General features: G+C 41.1%; 1 protein-coding gene and 1 long non-coding RNA gene across 3 annotated transcripts in view; both read right to left on the reverse strand.

Annotated features, from left to right (window-relative positions):
* Positions 1-16,022, reverse strand: part of TTC17 (tetratricopeptide repeat domain 17) — a 129,879-nt gene that overhangs the window by 40,993 nt on the left and 72,864 nt on the right. The window contains exons 17-19 of one of the 2 annotated variants that reach the window (XM_070383532.1): positions 12,283-12,453; positions 1,697-1,956; positions 1,021-1,174 (exon numbers count right to left, since the gene is read on the reverse strand). In XM_070383532.1, the coding sequence (XP_070239633.1) occupies positions 1,021-1,174; positions 1,697-1,956; positions 12,283-12,453 (585 nt within the window). The remainder of the gene's footprint in view (positions 1-1,020; positions 1,175-1,696; positions 1,957-12,282; positions 12,454-16,022) is intronic. The other variant, XM_070383533.1, reaches the window with a different exon arrangement.
* On the reverse strand, positions 5,351-12,276 carry LOC138990985 (uncharacterized). The gene is made up of 2 exons (XR_011467003.1): positions 5,758-12,276; positions 5,351-5,640 (listed from the first exon to the last, which is right to left on the reverse strand). It is a non-coding gene; the product is annotated as an uncharacterized lncRNA (long non-coding RNA).

Consider the following 16,022-nt stretch of genomic DNA (forward strand, 5'->3'; position numbering starts at 1 on the left):
AAACAGTGGAAACAGTGTCAGACTTTATTTTTTTGGGCTCCAAAATCACTGCAGATGGTGATTGCACCCATGAAATTAAAAGATGCTTACTCCTTGGAAGGAAAGTTATGACCAACCTAGATAGCATATTCAAAAGCAGAGACATTACTTGGCAACAAAGGTCCGTCTAGTCAAGGCTATGGTTTTTCCTGTGGTCATGTATGGATGCGAGAGTTGGACTGTGAAGAAAGCTGAGCGCCCAAGAATTGATGCTTTTGAACTGTGGTGTTGGAGGAGACTCTTGAGAGTCCCCTGGACTGCAAGGAGATCCAACCAGTCCATTCTGAAGGAGATCAGTCCTGGGATTTATTTGGAAGGAATGATGCTAAAGCTGAAACTCCAGTACTTTGGCCACCTCATGTGAAGAGTTGACTCATTGGAAAAGACTCTGATGCTGGGAGGGATTGGGGGCAGGAGAAGGGGACGACAGAGGATGAGATGGCTGGATGGCATCACCGACTGGATGGACATGAGTTTGGGTGAACTCCAGGAGCTGGTGATGGACAGGGAGGCCTGGCGTGCTGCAATTCATGGGGTCGCAAAGAGTCGGACACGACTGAGCGACTGAACTGAACTGATGTGTTCAGTTCATTTAAAGCACTTTACATGTATAACCTTATAGAATACACACAACCACTCTATAAGACAGATGCAATTATCCCCACTTTATAGATAAGAAAAATGAGGCAAAGGAACTAAATAGCAAAACTGGTGTCTGAACTCAAGGATCTCAAACACAGTTTTTTAATATATTAAACTGAGCTGTCAAGTTAAGCATTAATAGAGTATTTAAGTTCAAGATGGTAAGAACATAAGCCAAATAAAGGTTTAAAACAAACTTTTTATACCAATGACTGGCTTCCTGTTCACTTGGCTCAATTACCTTCTCACGTGATCTACCTGCAGGCACGCACACGCCTTTGTGAGAACTGAAAGAGTGAATGGGAAAGAAGAGGCGGGCATGCTGAACGTCCCACCTACCTTGTGGCCCAGGAGACGCCACCTTTGGGCCAGTGATCTCCAGGCTTGCTCGGTTACGATGTACATCTTCTGTCTGACTTGATTCTACCTTTTTCCCAGAAGTTTTCTTATGATCTCCTTTGGGTTTCTTTACACGTTTGACCTGGAATGTGATCTGGGAAATGAAAACATGTTAGGGACAAAGAGATCAATTTTCATGTCTGCCTGTGGCTGTGCGTATTGGTGGCTTTAAGAATAACCAGTCCTAACACAATATTGTAAAGCAATTATCCTCCAATTAAAAAACAAAAATAACAACCAGTCCTGGGCAAGAGTTAAGTTCTTTCCTTCAGTTTAATTCTTAAAGGTCTAGATGAAAAGTGTTTAGTGAAATAAACAAAATAACTGAGCCTTAAAGGATACAGAGGGAACTAAAAGTCAAGATGTGTGAACTGGGCTGTTCCCAGCCTGCAGGCTCTGAGCGTGGTTTCACACCCATTTCCTCTAAAAGCCAACAATACCTAAGGCACATGAAATGCTTCCAGCAGTACAATTCTCACGTGAAGGCTGACTAGGGCACGGAGTCGAGTGCCACACACCCAACAGATTACACTTGGCAAATTAGGAGCACTGCCCCCTACCCACTCTCAAGGACCTGGGCTACAAATTGGTAAGGACTGAGTTGGCAAACTCATACCCATTCTGTCGCTTCATCATCTTCACTTCTGCAGTCTCCATAGCAAGAACTTCTGGCTATTCCATCCTGGGGGCCTTTCTTCAGTACTCGTATGCCCTGCAAGTCCAGACGCCGTCCCTTCATCTCCAGTGCTCCTCCAAAGCCTTCCAGGGGCCATGCCTGTTGAAATTCATCCACCAAGGCCAATATCTCTTCTGACATTTTTGTTTCATCTGAATTCTCCATCTCATCAGAACCATTGCTTTCCTCAACCACTGTACCTGAAATTCAAGTGCAAGCATGTTATTTAAAGTTACGCAGTCATTCAAGTACTTGAGTGACTCCAACCTTGCTTTCTGAGAAAAGTTTCGGTTCTGCTTAGAGGCACTTCTGTAGTCCATCTTCATAAAAATACCATTCAACATCTTCAGAATTCATAATATACCATTTTTCTCATCCAGATTTTACAAAAAACTGGATTGAGAACAGTGGCAGAAGCTAGATGGTAGGCAGTTATAGATAGATTGTCACTAGTGAGCATGAAGATGGCTATTTTATGTGTATTTTGGGGGAGAAGGGAAAGACCAACTTGCTCTAGATATAAGACATAGATGGTAAAGATGAAGTTTATTATATTATTTAATATATAGGATTCTTCAAGCTTTATTCAAATGGCATATGAAATATAGTTGTTAAGACCATACAGCCTAATTACCTTAACTGAACAATGATTTGTTTAGTGGAAAATTATCCTAATTCCACATGAAGGCTTTCATTTTCACTAATGGCTAATATAAGATATAACAGTTTGCTAGTGTAATTTCCCCCTAAAATGGCTATCAGGATATTTATTATATTGCTAATGTTTCTTATGTAAAGACTCCCACGGATGTTTCTCAGTGCAATGGCCTAGTGAAAATTCTCTCTCCTGAGCAGTCAGTATGTTTCCATTATTATACACTGTAGGTTACACAACCTTACAAGCTCCCCTCTATGCCTAACTAGAAAGAAAGCTTAGGGCAAAATTAGTCTGAGTTTCTTTACAGAATGCTTTCCTTTAAAAAGAAAAATTCTTTACAACTTAACTTTTGCTATTTTGAATAAATGTCTGAATCTTACACTGTGTTCTGTGACAGTTCTTTCTACTCCTTCTAAAAAGTATACGGAGTACAGAGACAAATAAAAGGAATGCTTCCTTCTATGATATGTGCCCAGTGGACAACCTGAGAGCTCGGGGCTGATGGCTCACAAATTGATAGTCTATGTTATGCCAGTACCCCAATAATCTTCAGTTGGTAATCTGGCTTTTCAGTAATTTAGAACATGGCGTTCATAAGGCCAAGGTCAGGAATCTCATAGCGGTTATCAATAGACCTATAACCACAGTGAGTAACCCGTCTCAGAACTGCAGTTTCAGCCTCTGAGAAGGCTGAGAAAGCAGGCTGATTCCCATTACTAAAAACAACTTAAAGCTTTGAGGCCTTCTCACAGAAGGTCTGCGGTGTCACTCTCAGCTCTCCAATGGCATCTCTGTCTCCCATTCCACCTTCTGGAATAGAAAGTGGCAAGGAGGGCAGGGCTGTTGCCCAGCTGAGGAGACCACTAGAAATCGCTGCCATTTCTTTCTTTGAAAAGCTGTACGGCTCTTCCATTTGTTAACAAGTGACTACAAAATCTATTGCTGTCCTTTCAAGTAACTAAGTTTTCCGAACCAATATGATAGCTTCTGTTGCTTAATATTATCATTAATGTTCTGAAACAAGCATAAAGTCAAACGAGTTGGCAAAGTCTTTTCCTTTAGGATATTTAGATAAGAATGGTTACTTGCCAAAATTATGCAGTCAGTAGTATACATGTGGGGTTGACAGAGTTCTAAGTGTTAGTTTCTACCTTGTTTGTTCCTATATTCCAAATGCCCACAACCGCTCCTGGCACAGAGCAGGCGCAAATAGCTACAGAAGCAATTAATGGGAACTCAGGAATAATTTGTTCTGTGGGTTCCTTGGGGATCAGCTGTTCCTGCTTTTGCCTTCTCCTGCTGGAAATTTGTTGTGTGTTCAAGTACTGCCCACCTAGATGACAGGCAAGCAATGGAAAGGCAGGCGTCATGTGTTTAGCACAGTGTCTGATACGCTACATGAGTCACGAACTTCTGAGTACCTAAGCTAGGAAAGCAGCAGCCAAGGACTGCTATAGGGATTCCAACAGGAACTTAATTAGAATTGCCCGGGAGCTGACTTGTAGCAACAGCGTTGTCTCCAAGTCTTCCTCATGTTATTTTAGCTTCCTCTCCTTCCTTCTCTGGCTACCATGGGATTCCCTGCACCTGGTCCTGGGACAGAAAAGAACTTTTGATAGATTTGGCCATGACCAAGAATACAGGTTTAAAGAAAAGTGGCTTTTGGTCAAAGGAAGACACCACGTAGCTAATTCCCCAGTGCACAGGTGGAGCTGCACATGCACGCTGTACATGGAAGCCTTATTTCCATTCAAAAACTACTACTATTTAGAAAGCATTCATGTCGTTTAGTTGCAAAAAGTTCTGTAACCCCAGGTCCCAAAGATTAATACTTCCCTATGCCCTTAACATATGGTAATATATATCATTAAAAAGTTCCTAGGGCAAAGGCCTTTCACTGACAGAAATCAGTATTGAACTGAGAACTAGTCGCAGGCTTCTGCTGCTGGCAGCCATTCGGCCTTTTCAAAGCTGCTGGGGTTGGGGTGACAGCAGTTCCTAAAGAATGACACTAAATAAAGGTGAGAAACGGGGAGATCATGAAGGTGCTATGCCTTAGGAAAAACAGACCAATTTACTTAGGCCCTACTACATGCCTGTCTCTCTGCTATGTATTTGGGAACAAAAAGAATCTGATCCTAAGGAATTAAATATAATCAATTTGGAGACATAAAACTATACATTAAACAACGAGAGAACAATTTAAGTATTTTTTTCCTAAAGGAAAAACATAATTGAATGTAGTCACGAAATGCTTTTTTCAGGAAAGCAGACTACCTGAGGCAGGATTTAGACAGAACAGAGGCCCAGGGAGGGCACTCCCAGAGTGCTGACACTAAAAAAGCAGGTGTGTACACACCCATTTACACACACAGAAACAGGTGTGAGGAAGTACTTTCAAATTAACTAGAACAAAAAATTTACATCAGCGAATAAGATACTCAGGGAAGTGGGTGACACTGAGTGCCTGGGAGAGTCTGGACGCAGATTCATTGTAAAGGGAGCCTCTAGTTTGTTAAGCAAAGAATAACAAGGTGATAGCCACAACAGTTACAAAGGTTAGATTAGTAAATCAGTTGGTGTCTTAGGAACTAGGGGGTGGAGGACAGAAGGAAGACAGAGGACAGACAGGTGTTTCAACAATCTCTGTAAGTGGCACATAAGAGAAACCGACTTAGGCTGGGGATAAAGGGGAAATCTTTAAAAGGGAAGGGAAAGAGGTATGGGGAAATTTCAGTGAAGAAAAATTAACAGAATTTGGTAATTATGTGGATATAATGGGAAATAGAATAAATCCAGAGATGACTTCAAGATTTTAAAGTCTGATGTGAAACAGGGAGCATTTTACTACACTATGTGAAGTTTTAGAATGTGTGAATGTAATGCTATTTGCAAAATCAATGCCATAGGGACAGGACAACATGATAGTGTTGGGATCTGAGGCGCTTATTTATTACTTCATTTAAACATTTGTTGTTACTTGCTTAACAATGTGCTGAGGGCTCAGAATATAACACCCCATGGGGCTATGGTCTGGGCCAGAAGGATGGACACATCTCCAGACACTGTCCAATAAGCAGCTACAAATACAGAACTCAGGCGGAAAGAGGTCTGGACGACTGAGGGATCTCGGCAGGTTGAGCAAACTCCAGGAGACAGTGAAGCACAGGCAAGCCTGGTGTGCTGCAGTCCATGGGGTCACAAGGAGTCAGACACGATTTAGCGACTGAACAAGAAGAAGAAAAAAGTAACTGTTAGGCTTGCTGCTTGTGGGCCAGATGCTGTGTAAACTGGAAACAGAGAGACGGAGACCCTTGTTTTTTTCTTTGTCTTCAACACGTACCATTTTCAAACTGGAAAAAGGAGAATACATGTTGTGAAGTGAAGAGACTCTGAGCACCCACAGTGAGGCTCACCCACAGAAAAGTTCATGCTTTTCTCACTTGGATGAATTATATCTCAGGGTACTGGGAAAACTCACAGCTGACTGAGCCCTGTGAGGTAATCTGGCCAGGATCACAGGGACAGGAGGAGTGCTGAGAAACAGAGAGAAGCGCATATAGTTCTGATTCTAAGAAGGAGGAAAAAAAAAAGCCCACTATAATTTTGCAACATTGCAGACACAACTGGAAATCTGGAAACTCACGGTCTGGGCACCACCGTGGAAGGGACTCTCAAAGTGGAGCACATTCACAGAGAAGGGACTTGCTGAAACTCCCTAAAACCATGTTAGACGGGGGAGGACTGAAAACATCAAGGTGATCCTGTAGCAGGAAGAGCAGCTGATATACCCGCATACACACATGATCAGACTTTGAAAATATTTTGCTACGAAGATTTAAAAAGATTCCAGAGTGAGTACTTCAAGGATAGTGAAGGGACTAAAAATTATCTTGCCTGGAAAATCCCATGGACGGAGGAGCCTGGTAGGCTGCAGTCCATGGGGTTGCTAAGAGTTGGACACAACCGAGTGACTTCACTTTCACTGTTCACTTTCATGCATTGGAGGAGGAAATGGCAACCCACTCCAGTGTTCTTGCCTGGAGAATCCCAGGGATGGGGGAGCCTGCTGGGCTGTCGTCTACGGGGTCGCACAGAGTCAGACACGACTGAAATGACTTAGCAGCAGCAGCAGCAGAAGGAAATGAGGACATTTAGCTAAAGGGAACAGAAACATGGGGTGGGGGCTGGTAGACAGGAACAATAACCGTCTTCAAACATCTCAGCAAGCACGACATTAGAGAGAGACAGACTGTTAGTCTCAGAGGTCAGGGCTAGAGACGAGAAGCCGTGTTTTAGCTCTGTATTAGGAAAGACTTATGAATGGTCAGAAATAGAATGGGCTACCCAGGGACAGACCCAGCTGCCCATGCCTGGAGCAGAAGCAGAAGCAGAAGCAAGACAATGCTGGGAATACTCCTGAGAGGAAGAGGACCATCAGAAGGTGATTAAAAGAAGGTGACTGTGTTTGATAAGCAGTGTTAATAAGCTTGGAAGAAAGGTTCCAGGAAGAGTTTTAGGGAGCAGAAGCTGAAAAGACAAATGCAAAATGAAACAGATCGATAATAAACAGAGGTAAAGATCATATATTCAAAGAGATGACCAGCAAGACAAAGTCCTTCCTTCAAAGTCTGGATCAAAACATGTCCAGAAAGTCTTATGTGATTAATATCCATAGGTTTTACTGTAAGACTGTGGCTTCTAAAGGCAAGCAGGCACATTCTACCTTTCAGAATGTTCCTCTGTCTCACAAAATAGAAAGTACACTCTGGAATTAGACAAAGTTGGTTTCAAATTAGGACTCCACCACCATAGGACCTTGGGCAATTCTGTCTTGAGTTCCAGTGTCTTCTCTGCACAACATGGATGGATCGGAGGGCATTATGCTTAGTGAGATACGTCAGACAGAAAAGGCAAATACTGTATGGTATCACTTGTATGTGGAATTTCAAATGTATAGCTAGTGAATATAACAACAAAAAGACTCACAGATATAGAGAACAAACTAGACGTTACCTGTGGGGAGAGGGAAGGAAGGAGGGGCAATATAGGAGCAGCGGATTAAAAGGTACAAACCATTAGTTGTTATGCTGTTTAGTCACTAAATTGTGTTGATTTTTTTGTGACCCCATGGACTGTAGTCCGCCAGGCTCCTCTGTCCATGGGATTCTCCAGGCAAGAATACTGGAGTTGGTTGCCGTTTAGTTCTCCAGGGGATCTTCCCAACTCAGGGACTGAACCCACGTCTCCTATACTGGACTACTGAGCCACAAGTATAAAATAAGCTACAAAGATACACTGTGAAATATGGAGAATGTAACTGGTATTTTATAACAACTACAAATGGAGCAAAACCTTTAAAAATTGTGAATCACTATATTATACATCTGTAACATGATATTGTATAGTAACTATACTTCAATTTAAAAAAAGGCAGTGATTTCTTCTGTGAAGTCAGAAGATAAAGCTGTGGACTTAAGATTTAATGCATAAAACAACAGCATAAAATTTCAAACTAGTAATCAGAAAGCACAAAAGGCTTAAGACTATGATAGGGAGGGAAATGATTTACTTCTGAGAAGAAAACAATAGTGAGTATTCATTTGCACAACTGGTCCCCTTCCTTCTTTTAGCTGGGTTAGGATAGTAAAAAGAAGAGAATTCAGAGAAGACAATCTAGAAAAGCAAGTAGGGAATTGTTCCTGTTAATAATTCTTGCGCAAATACGTCAGGGCCCCCTTTCCTGATGTTAACATTGAGCAGATACTGTACGTACTTGTGAGGACTTTGGCTCACAACCAGCCTCTAAGTCAGGAAGCAGTAGAAACACAGGAATACCTGTGTTTCCAGAAATGAACATTTCCTGAGTTCAATATGTGTACAAGTACCTGGTACAAATGTTTCCCCTTAAGTTATTTCATTTAAATACTCATGAGCACTCTGAAGCTTGCTTTTCCCCCTCCTCTCTCTTCTGGTTTATTTTTAAATTAATGAGATAAGGAAGGCTCAGCAAGATTAAGTAACTTTCCCAAGATTTAACAGCAAGATTTAACATGGTAACAAAATCTCTGACTACAAAACCTACAGATAAGGTTACCGGGGGAGGGGTTTAGGACTAGATACTGAGGTATTAAAGCAATGGTTTTGCAAAGGTTAATCAGTGACACAATTTTCACCAATCCTTAGCAAAATGAGAAACAAAAAAGAACATGCACAGGGCTTCCCTGGTGGTCCAGTGGTTAGGACTTTACATGTCCACTGCAGGGGGCACAGGTTCGAGCCCTGGTCAGAAAACTAAGATCCCACATACCGTTTGGTATGGTTAGATAAAAAAAAGAATCAATAAAAAAATAATAACGAAAAAAGAAAATATATCTAAAGTTACAGTACATATACACACACACTTATGTCCAGATACACATTTGTTGGTGTAAAGCTGCCAACTGTCCATTTTTGAGGAAGACCATCTTTATTCTAACATGGTCTTTGTACTTTTTTGACATTAAAATGTTTTTATATTATATATATAAAATAATGGTAACAGCAAATGCTAGTTTTCCTCAAAAATGACCTTACAAATTAAAAAATAAAGTTCTAATCTATCAACCCCCTCTGAGAACCACAGGCAAATGACGCAAGTATGACAGCAGAAGGGCCAAGGATGAGTTTTAGTTATACACCACCTGCTAAAGATGTGAGGCAAGGTACCTAACTTCTCTGAGTCTCAGTTTTCTCACCCAGAAGATGAGCTAATAATATCTATTTCACAAAGTTAATACATAGCATATAACACTTTGTAAATTATAAAGTATCACAAAAAGGTAGTAACTATCATAATAATTTATGGTTACTGGAGAGGGCTTAACTATTTGCATTTATTTCCCTCCAAAAACAGAGTTTTAAAAAAACTTTTAACGTCTATGCTTGACTTTTACTATACCACACTATTTAAATGAAAATATAGAATCTTTCTCCTAACCACACTATACGAAGCTTGCTGGTATAAACGTGGTAACTTATACCATGACTGTGGTCCCTGTGGACTTGTCAGTGTCTATAGAAAAGAAGAATGTACTCCCAGAGTTCAGACATGGTTTTTAAAAAAAACAAAAAATGTTAGTATCTAAGAGTAAAACTAGTTAAGACTCATCACCATACTATAATTACACCCTAAAAACCTAAAAACACCCTATAACACCCTAAAAACACCCTATAAAAACGCACCCTAAGAGACAGTGTGCAGAGCGCTAAAGGGACCTGGCAACAGGGCAACCATGCAGTGTTCCAAGAATGGGGGATGGAATGGACTATGGGGGAAACATGGAACTAAAGAAACTTAAATACTAGGTTACCTGCCTCAAGCAATGACGTATTCAGAAAATGAAGGGACACAGTAAGCTTCCGGTTGGGTTTTATTCTGAACTGTCCTAGGAAAAGATTCTAGTTTGGTAGTCATGAGTATTACAGTCATTAAGGAGGCATACTGGAATAGTGTCAGTCTCTGTAAGCTGAAAAAAACACCCCTTTATCACTACTCAGTTTTATTTTTGTTGATTCTGAGTTTATCAAACAATCTCAGTTCATGTGTGAGTACCTGATGCCAGAGAGACATGAGGCTCCTGGGCACCAGAGAGGTGTAGCCCCACTGTGAATGAACACAGTGGCCATCTGGTTTAAGTCAGTCTCTTCTGAGTAGGTAAATGGGAAATTAAGTTCCTTAAAGCCCCACGATTCCTGGTAGAAGAGATGAAACTAATTTTCTAAACTTACAGAAGTGAAGGTCACAACATCCCCCTTTGAGGTCTAGCTTGCTTCTTTCTCTTAGACACCGTTTTTTCATATATAATATACCACTTAGAAGGAAACATAAGATTTTGTAATTGCTAGATATGTTCATCCAATCTATGCAGGAAGGCAAAGGCCACACTTCACTTCTCTAACAAACATTTACTGTACACAGGAATATAAAGTTACATAGGACACAATACATAAGAAACTCATTGTTTGATGGAACATAAGTCATACAAGCATTTAACACTACATAAAATGTGTCTTGACAAAAAGTAGGAACAAGACAGCAAATGAAGCAACTGAACTCTTGGCGACCTTTGTGAAAGCTTCACAGAAAAGACAACATTCAAGCTGAACTTGGAGATGCACAGGGGCTGTCTATAAACAGCAGTGTGTAAAGGGGCCCTTCCCAGCCTCTGCAAAGGAACGGGGGCTCAAAGCAGCATGGCCTGCGAGGGAGACAGGGGAAGGTCTGCATTCCCCGCGGTACAGAGCACCAGTAGACGGTACAGTTGGAGACAGAATCAAGGGCCAAACTGCCTCATATCCCACATTAAGACATGTGGATTCTTCCTATAGGTAACAGGTGGGCTTCTCTGGTGGCTCAGACGGTAAAGAATCTGCCTGCAATGTGGGAGACCTGGCTTTGAACCCTGGGTTGGGAAGATACTCTGGAGAAGGGAACGGCTATCCACTCCAATGTCCTTGCATTCCATGGACAGAGGAGCCTGGCAGGCTACAGGCCATGGGGTCGCAAAGAGTCAGACACGACTGAGCGACTGCACAGAACTATAGATAATAGAGAACCACAGAACATTTTAAGCATAGGCAACTTACCAGATCAGGTCTGACTTTAGAAACCACTCCTTGGACACAAGAAATTGGTAACAGGTTATTTCTGCTTTTTAAATTGTATACCAATTATATGTATTTTCTCTCCCTCACATACACACATACCCACCCACCTTGCTCACTCTCTCCATACATGACTGAAGTAAAGGACTAGATATAGCGGGGCCGATCATGAAGCTACTGTTAACAGCCCAGACACAAATGAAGACAGTTGTAATGCAGATAGTGACAGAAGGAACAGATAGAGACGGGAAGTTTACCAGGTCTTAGGGATTGACTGGATATAGTGGTGACCGCGTGAGCTGTGCCATTCACAGGAAGCAGGAATACAGCAATCAGAAGCAGTTCAGGAAATAGGACAAAATGAGGACAAGTTCAATTTTAGATCTGTTACATGTGAAGTGCCTGTGGCACATCCAGATAGAACACTAAAAAGACAGAAGTAAGATCTGGGGTCACAGAGAGTGTCTTGGCTGAAAGTACGGATTTAGAGACACTGGTGTACTCCAATGCATCTCAAAGGCCAAGAGATAACAAAGAGGGGACTAAGAAAAGAAGACCAAGGTTAAGATCCTGGGTAAAAAAAAAAAAATACAGGACAAAGTAAAGAATAAGTGAATGAAATTGAAAAAAGATATTCTGAGGACAGGAAGAGAACCAAGATCAAGTGATATCCCAGAAGCATAGAGGAAAAGGAAGGAGCTCCCACTGGGGAGCTGTGCAGAGTTCCAAAGGCAGTGAAGAGGTTAGGGTAGGATGAGTGAAGTCACTGATTTTGGTAATTATAAACAGACTGATACATCTTAAGAACTTTTTAGCACAGCACAGCTCAAAATGTGATCATAAAATGGAATTTTAGAAGAGGGCCTGCTAAGTATGCCCATTATTTCAAATCTTTAAATTGTACTGGGTTAGTGTAAATACAATGTGCTTTCTTTTTTCGATGATTTACTCAATAGACTAATGACATTAAGAAGACCGGTACATAAATCAAATTGGGTCAGTAAACGAAGATGCTGAGGTGGAGAGAAAAGAAGTATGAAGAGCAATTTCATATTATAGCTTGTCTTCTGCCTCCCAATCTGGGGTCACCCTCATGATTCTACAGTGTAGTAAGTGACTGTTAAAGAAACAAATGTTTGAGAGGAAAGAAAAGCCTAAGTTAAGCTCCAAGCTTGAGAGTTGATTCTACCCCAGGAACAGAGCTCAGGTCAAAGCAACTTACTTTCAAGCCTAAGGACATCTGAGTCCCTCCCTGAATCCTGAACAGACAGCACAGGGTCCTCCTCTGTCCCTGCCTCAGAGGGCTCTTCTTCAGCAGCATCCAGTGACTGTGACTTGTCAAAATACTTCTGTTTGTCATGGCTGTTGTCCAGGGTTTTCGCATGACAATTACCTCAATGACAAGAGACACAGACAGAGCACATTAGAAACCTCTCTTGTGTAGCCCCACAGCTCAATGTCCCAAGTATCAGGAAGAGCAAAAAGGTGACCGTTGCGTTTTTCTTCAGCAGGAGAAAAGTGCCCTTTAAAGCCACGTCATAACTGTGATTCATGATTTTGCACTTTCAAGTTTCACCTGTTAGGCTACAGTAAGTATTTGGGGAAAAAGCTCTAAGGACGAAGTCCCAAGATCTCCTTCTATTCTTAATGAATGATTGTGAAACACTTCTCTGAAAGTCAGAAACATCATAAAAAAAAAAAAAAAGTGGTTTTCCTTCTATTTGCCTTTCGACAGTGAGAAATGACAGATGAGTATCTGAACAAATCTGGAGATAGATGAATTATAGCAGAAGAGTATATCATTCTTGCATTATAGCTTCAAGTGAAAGACTAAAAAGTAAAGGATTAGAAATTAAAAACCAAGGACCTGGAGGGGGATAGTGGTGGCAGAGAAGCCATATCTGTGACTGTCAGATCACACAGGCACCTATTTTTCTTTTGGAAAACAAATTTTGATCATGTGTCAAAGTGTCAGTTGCTTAGCCATGTGTCTGACTCTTCGCAACCCCATGGACTGTAGCCCGCCAGGCTCCTCTGTCCATGGGGATGCTCCAGGCAAGAATACTGGAGTGGGTTGCCATTTCCTTCTCCAGGGGATCGTCCGACTCAGGGAGTGAACCTGGTCTTCTGCCTTGCAGGTGGATTCTTTACTGTATGAGCCACAAGGGAAGCATGTGTGTGTTGGCTCAGTTGTGACTGACTCTTTGCAGTCCCACGGACTGCAGCCCGCTAGGCTCTTCTGCCCATGGCGGGGAATTTTAGGCAAGACTACTAGAGTGGGGTTGCTATTTCCTACTCCAAGGGATCTTCAGGTTCTTTACCACTGGCACCACCTGGGAAGCCCAGTAATGATTTACCTAAGCATTAAATGTCACATTTGAATGTACTCACAGCACTGGGTGATACTAGGCTGTACAAAAGTAACTGTGGTTTTGCACTGCTGAACTCTGCCAGTTGATATTACAATACATTCTCAAATAAATGTATTTATTCATCATTTTTATATGAATTTCTCACTTTATGTTTTTTTTTGGCTAATGACTTACTAGTTACTGCTTATTTTATATTTATTTTAGACTACAGAAATGTTAGACAAAAAAGCAAATTCAACCATTTTTTCATTCAAGTTCAAAATGGGTCGTAAAGCAGCAAAGACAACTCACAACATCAACAATGCATTTGGCCCAGGAACTGCTAACAAACGTACAGTGCAGTGGTGGTTCAACAAGTTTTGTAAAGGAGATGAGAGCCCTGAAGATGAGGAACGTAGTGACTGGCCACTGGAAGCTGACAACGACCAACCGAAGGCAATCACTGAAGCTGATTCTCTTATAACCATATGAGAAGTAGCTGAAGAACTCAACTTCAACCAGTCTACAGTTATTCGGCATTTGAAGCAAATTGGAAAGGTGAAAAGCTAGATAAATGGGTGCCTCATGAACTGACTGAAAATAAAAAAAATCATAGTTTTGAAGTGCTGAACCAACAATTTCTCAATTGGATTGTGACACGTGATGAAAAGCGGATTTTATGACGGCTCTAACCACTGAGTAGCGATGAACAGCTCACTGGTTGGACAGAGAAGAAGCTCCAAAGCACTTCCCAAAGCCAAACTTGCACTAAAAAGTGATGGTCCCTGTTTGGTGGTCTGCTGCCCATCTGATTTAACATAGCTTTCTGAATCTTGGTGAAACCATTACATCTGAGAAGTATGCTCAGCAAATCGATGAGATGCATGGAAAACTGCAATGCCTGCAGCTGGTGTTGGTCAAAAGAATGGGCCCGATCTTTGTCACAACAACGCCCAACTGCGCGCTGCACAACCAGTGCTTCAAAGGCTGAGTGAACTGGCCTCATCTGCCGTATTTACCTGACCTCTAGCCAGCCAACTACCACTTCAATATCTCAACAACTTTCTGCAGGGAAAACGCTTCCACAACCAGCAGGAGGCAGAAAACGCTTTCCAAGAGTTTGTCAAATCCCAAAGCACGGATTTTTATGCTACAGGAATAAACAAACTTGTTTCTCATTGGCAAAAATGTGTTGATTGTAATGGTTCCTATTATGATTAGTAAAGATGTGTTTGCGCCTAGTTGTAATGATTTAAAATTCATGGCCTGAAACCACAATTACTTTTGTACCAACCCAATACTTTCTGACATGTATAGTAAGCATGACCTCTTGATACCATTTTGCCCAGGAGTCAAAGAACTTTGACCTTGTTAGGGAACCATGTGTTAATAGAGATACAGAGCCACTACTTAGCTCCACTTGATAGTCATTCTCTGGGAAGAGGAATGTATTACCAGATACTGTGTCTTTGGTGGAGATCTGGCTGGCTGAACAGGTCTCCTCATGTTCCACGTGTGTTGTTGCAGAAGATGTATATTCAGTAGAAGCCTACATTCCTATTACAGGACACTTCTCTGAATAAGAGTGTATAAGTAACTTTTTTCCTTTATCGGAACATCCAAACATGTTCTAAAAGTTTTTTTTTTTTTTCTTTTAAAAGAGAATGTTGCCTCAAAGAGATGTATGTACCCAATCAAGCTGTCTTTGCAGCAATGGGAATACAGGAAGTCTTTCTGGATCTGATGACTCCCCTTCAGATTCTGTAATTTCGGAAAGTGCTACTCAGTCATTTCCCTCATTGTACCAAAAAAACATAAAGGACTCAAAGCCTTTCCTAACTTACTAGTTTAGAGAGAGGGGAACTGCATACTTTGGGAGTCACTTTCCATTTCCCAATTCTACACTATCATACATCTGAGGTTATTTTCAACAAGGCTACGTACGCCAGAAACTGAAGACTCTCTGTCTCAAGAGAGCTTTAGCTCTCAAGAAATTTAACAAGCAACCTGGGGAGACAGTAAAGAAAGACAACAAACACTAATGAACTGGTCTACTGTGCCCAGCAGGTGCTTCAGAGAATGAGCTTTGAGTGGGGAGATCTTGAATTGTGAAGAATACGTAGGACTTAAAAACACAATTTTAAAAAGGGGAAATTACAAGGAAGGGCACCAGTATTTCTTCAGTACTTTTGCATTTTTTTCCCCATTTATGCCTCAAAAACACCCTATGAAATATTATTTTTTTTTAATTTTTAAACTTTACATAATTGTATTAGTTTTGCCAAATATCAAAATGAATCCACCACAGGTATACTGAAATATTATTAATTTTACAGACAAAGAAACTGATTCTCCATGAGATTAAGTAACTTGTCTGAGGTCAAATGTAAGTAAGTGGTAGATCTGGAATGTGAATCAGTTCTATTTTACTACAAAGCTTCTTGGCTTCCCCCCAGTCAATACTACCTCTTTAAGCAAAAAAAAAAAAAAAAAAAAAAAGGTCAAGAAGTTGGCATTCTAGGTAGGGAGGAATAATGTGCTGAGCAAAGCAACAAGAATAGGGATTCTCATTTGTGATTGGGAGGTCATGAGAAGTACAATTTGACAGAGA

Source organism: Bos mutus, chromosome 15 (assembly GCF_027580195.1).
Source record: "Bos mutus isolate GX-2022 chromosome 15, NWIPB_WYAK_1.1, whole genome shotgun sequence".
Taxonomy (NCBI): domain Eukaryota; kingdom Metazoa; phylum Chordata; class Mammalia; order Artiodactyla; family Bovidae; genus Bos; species Bos mutus.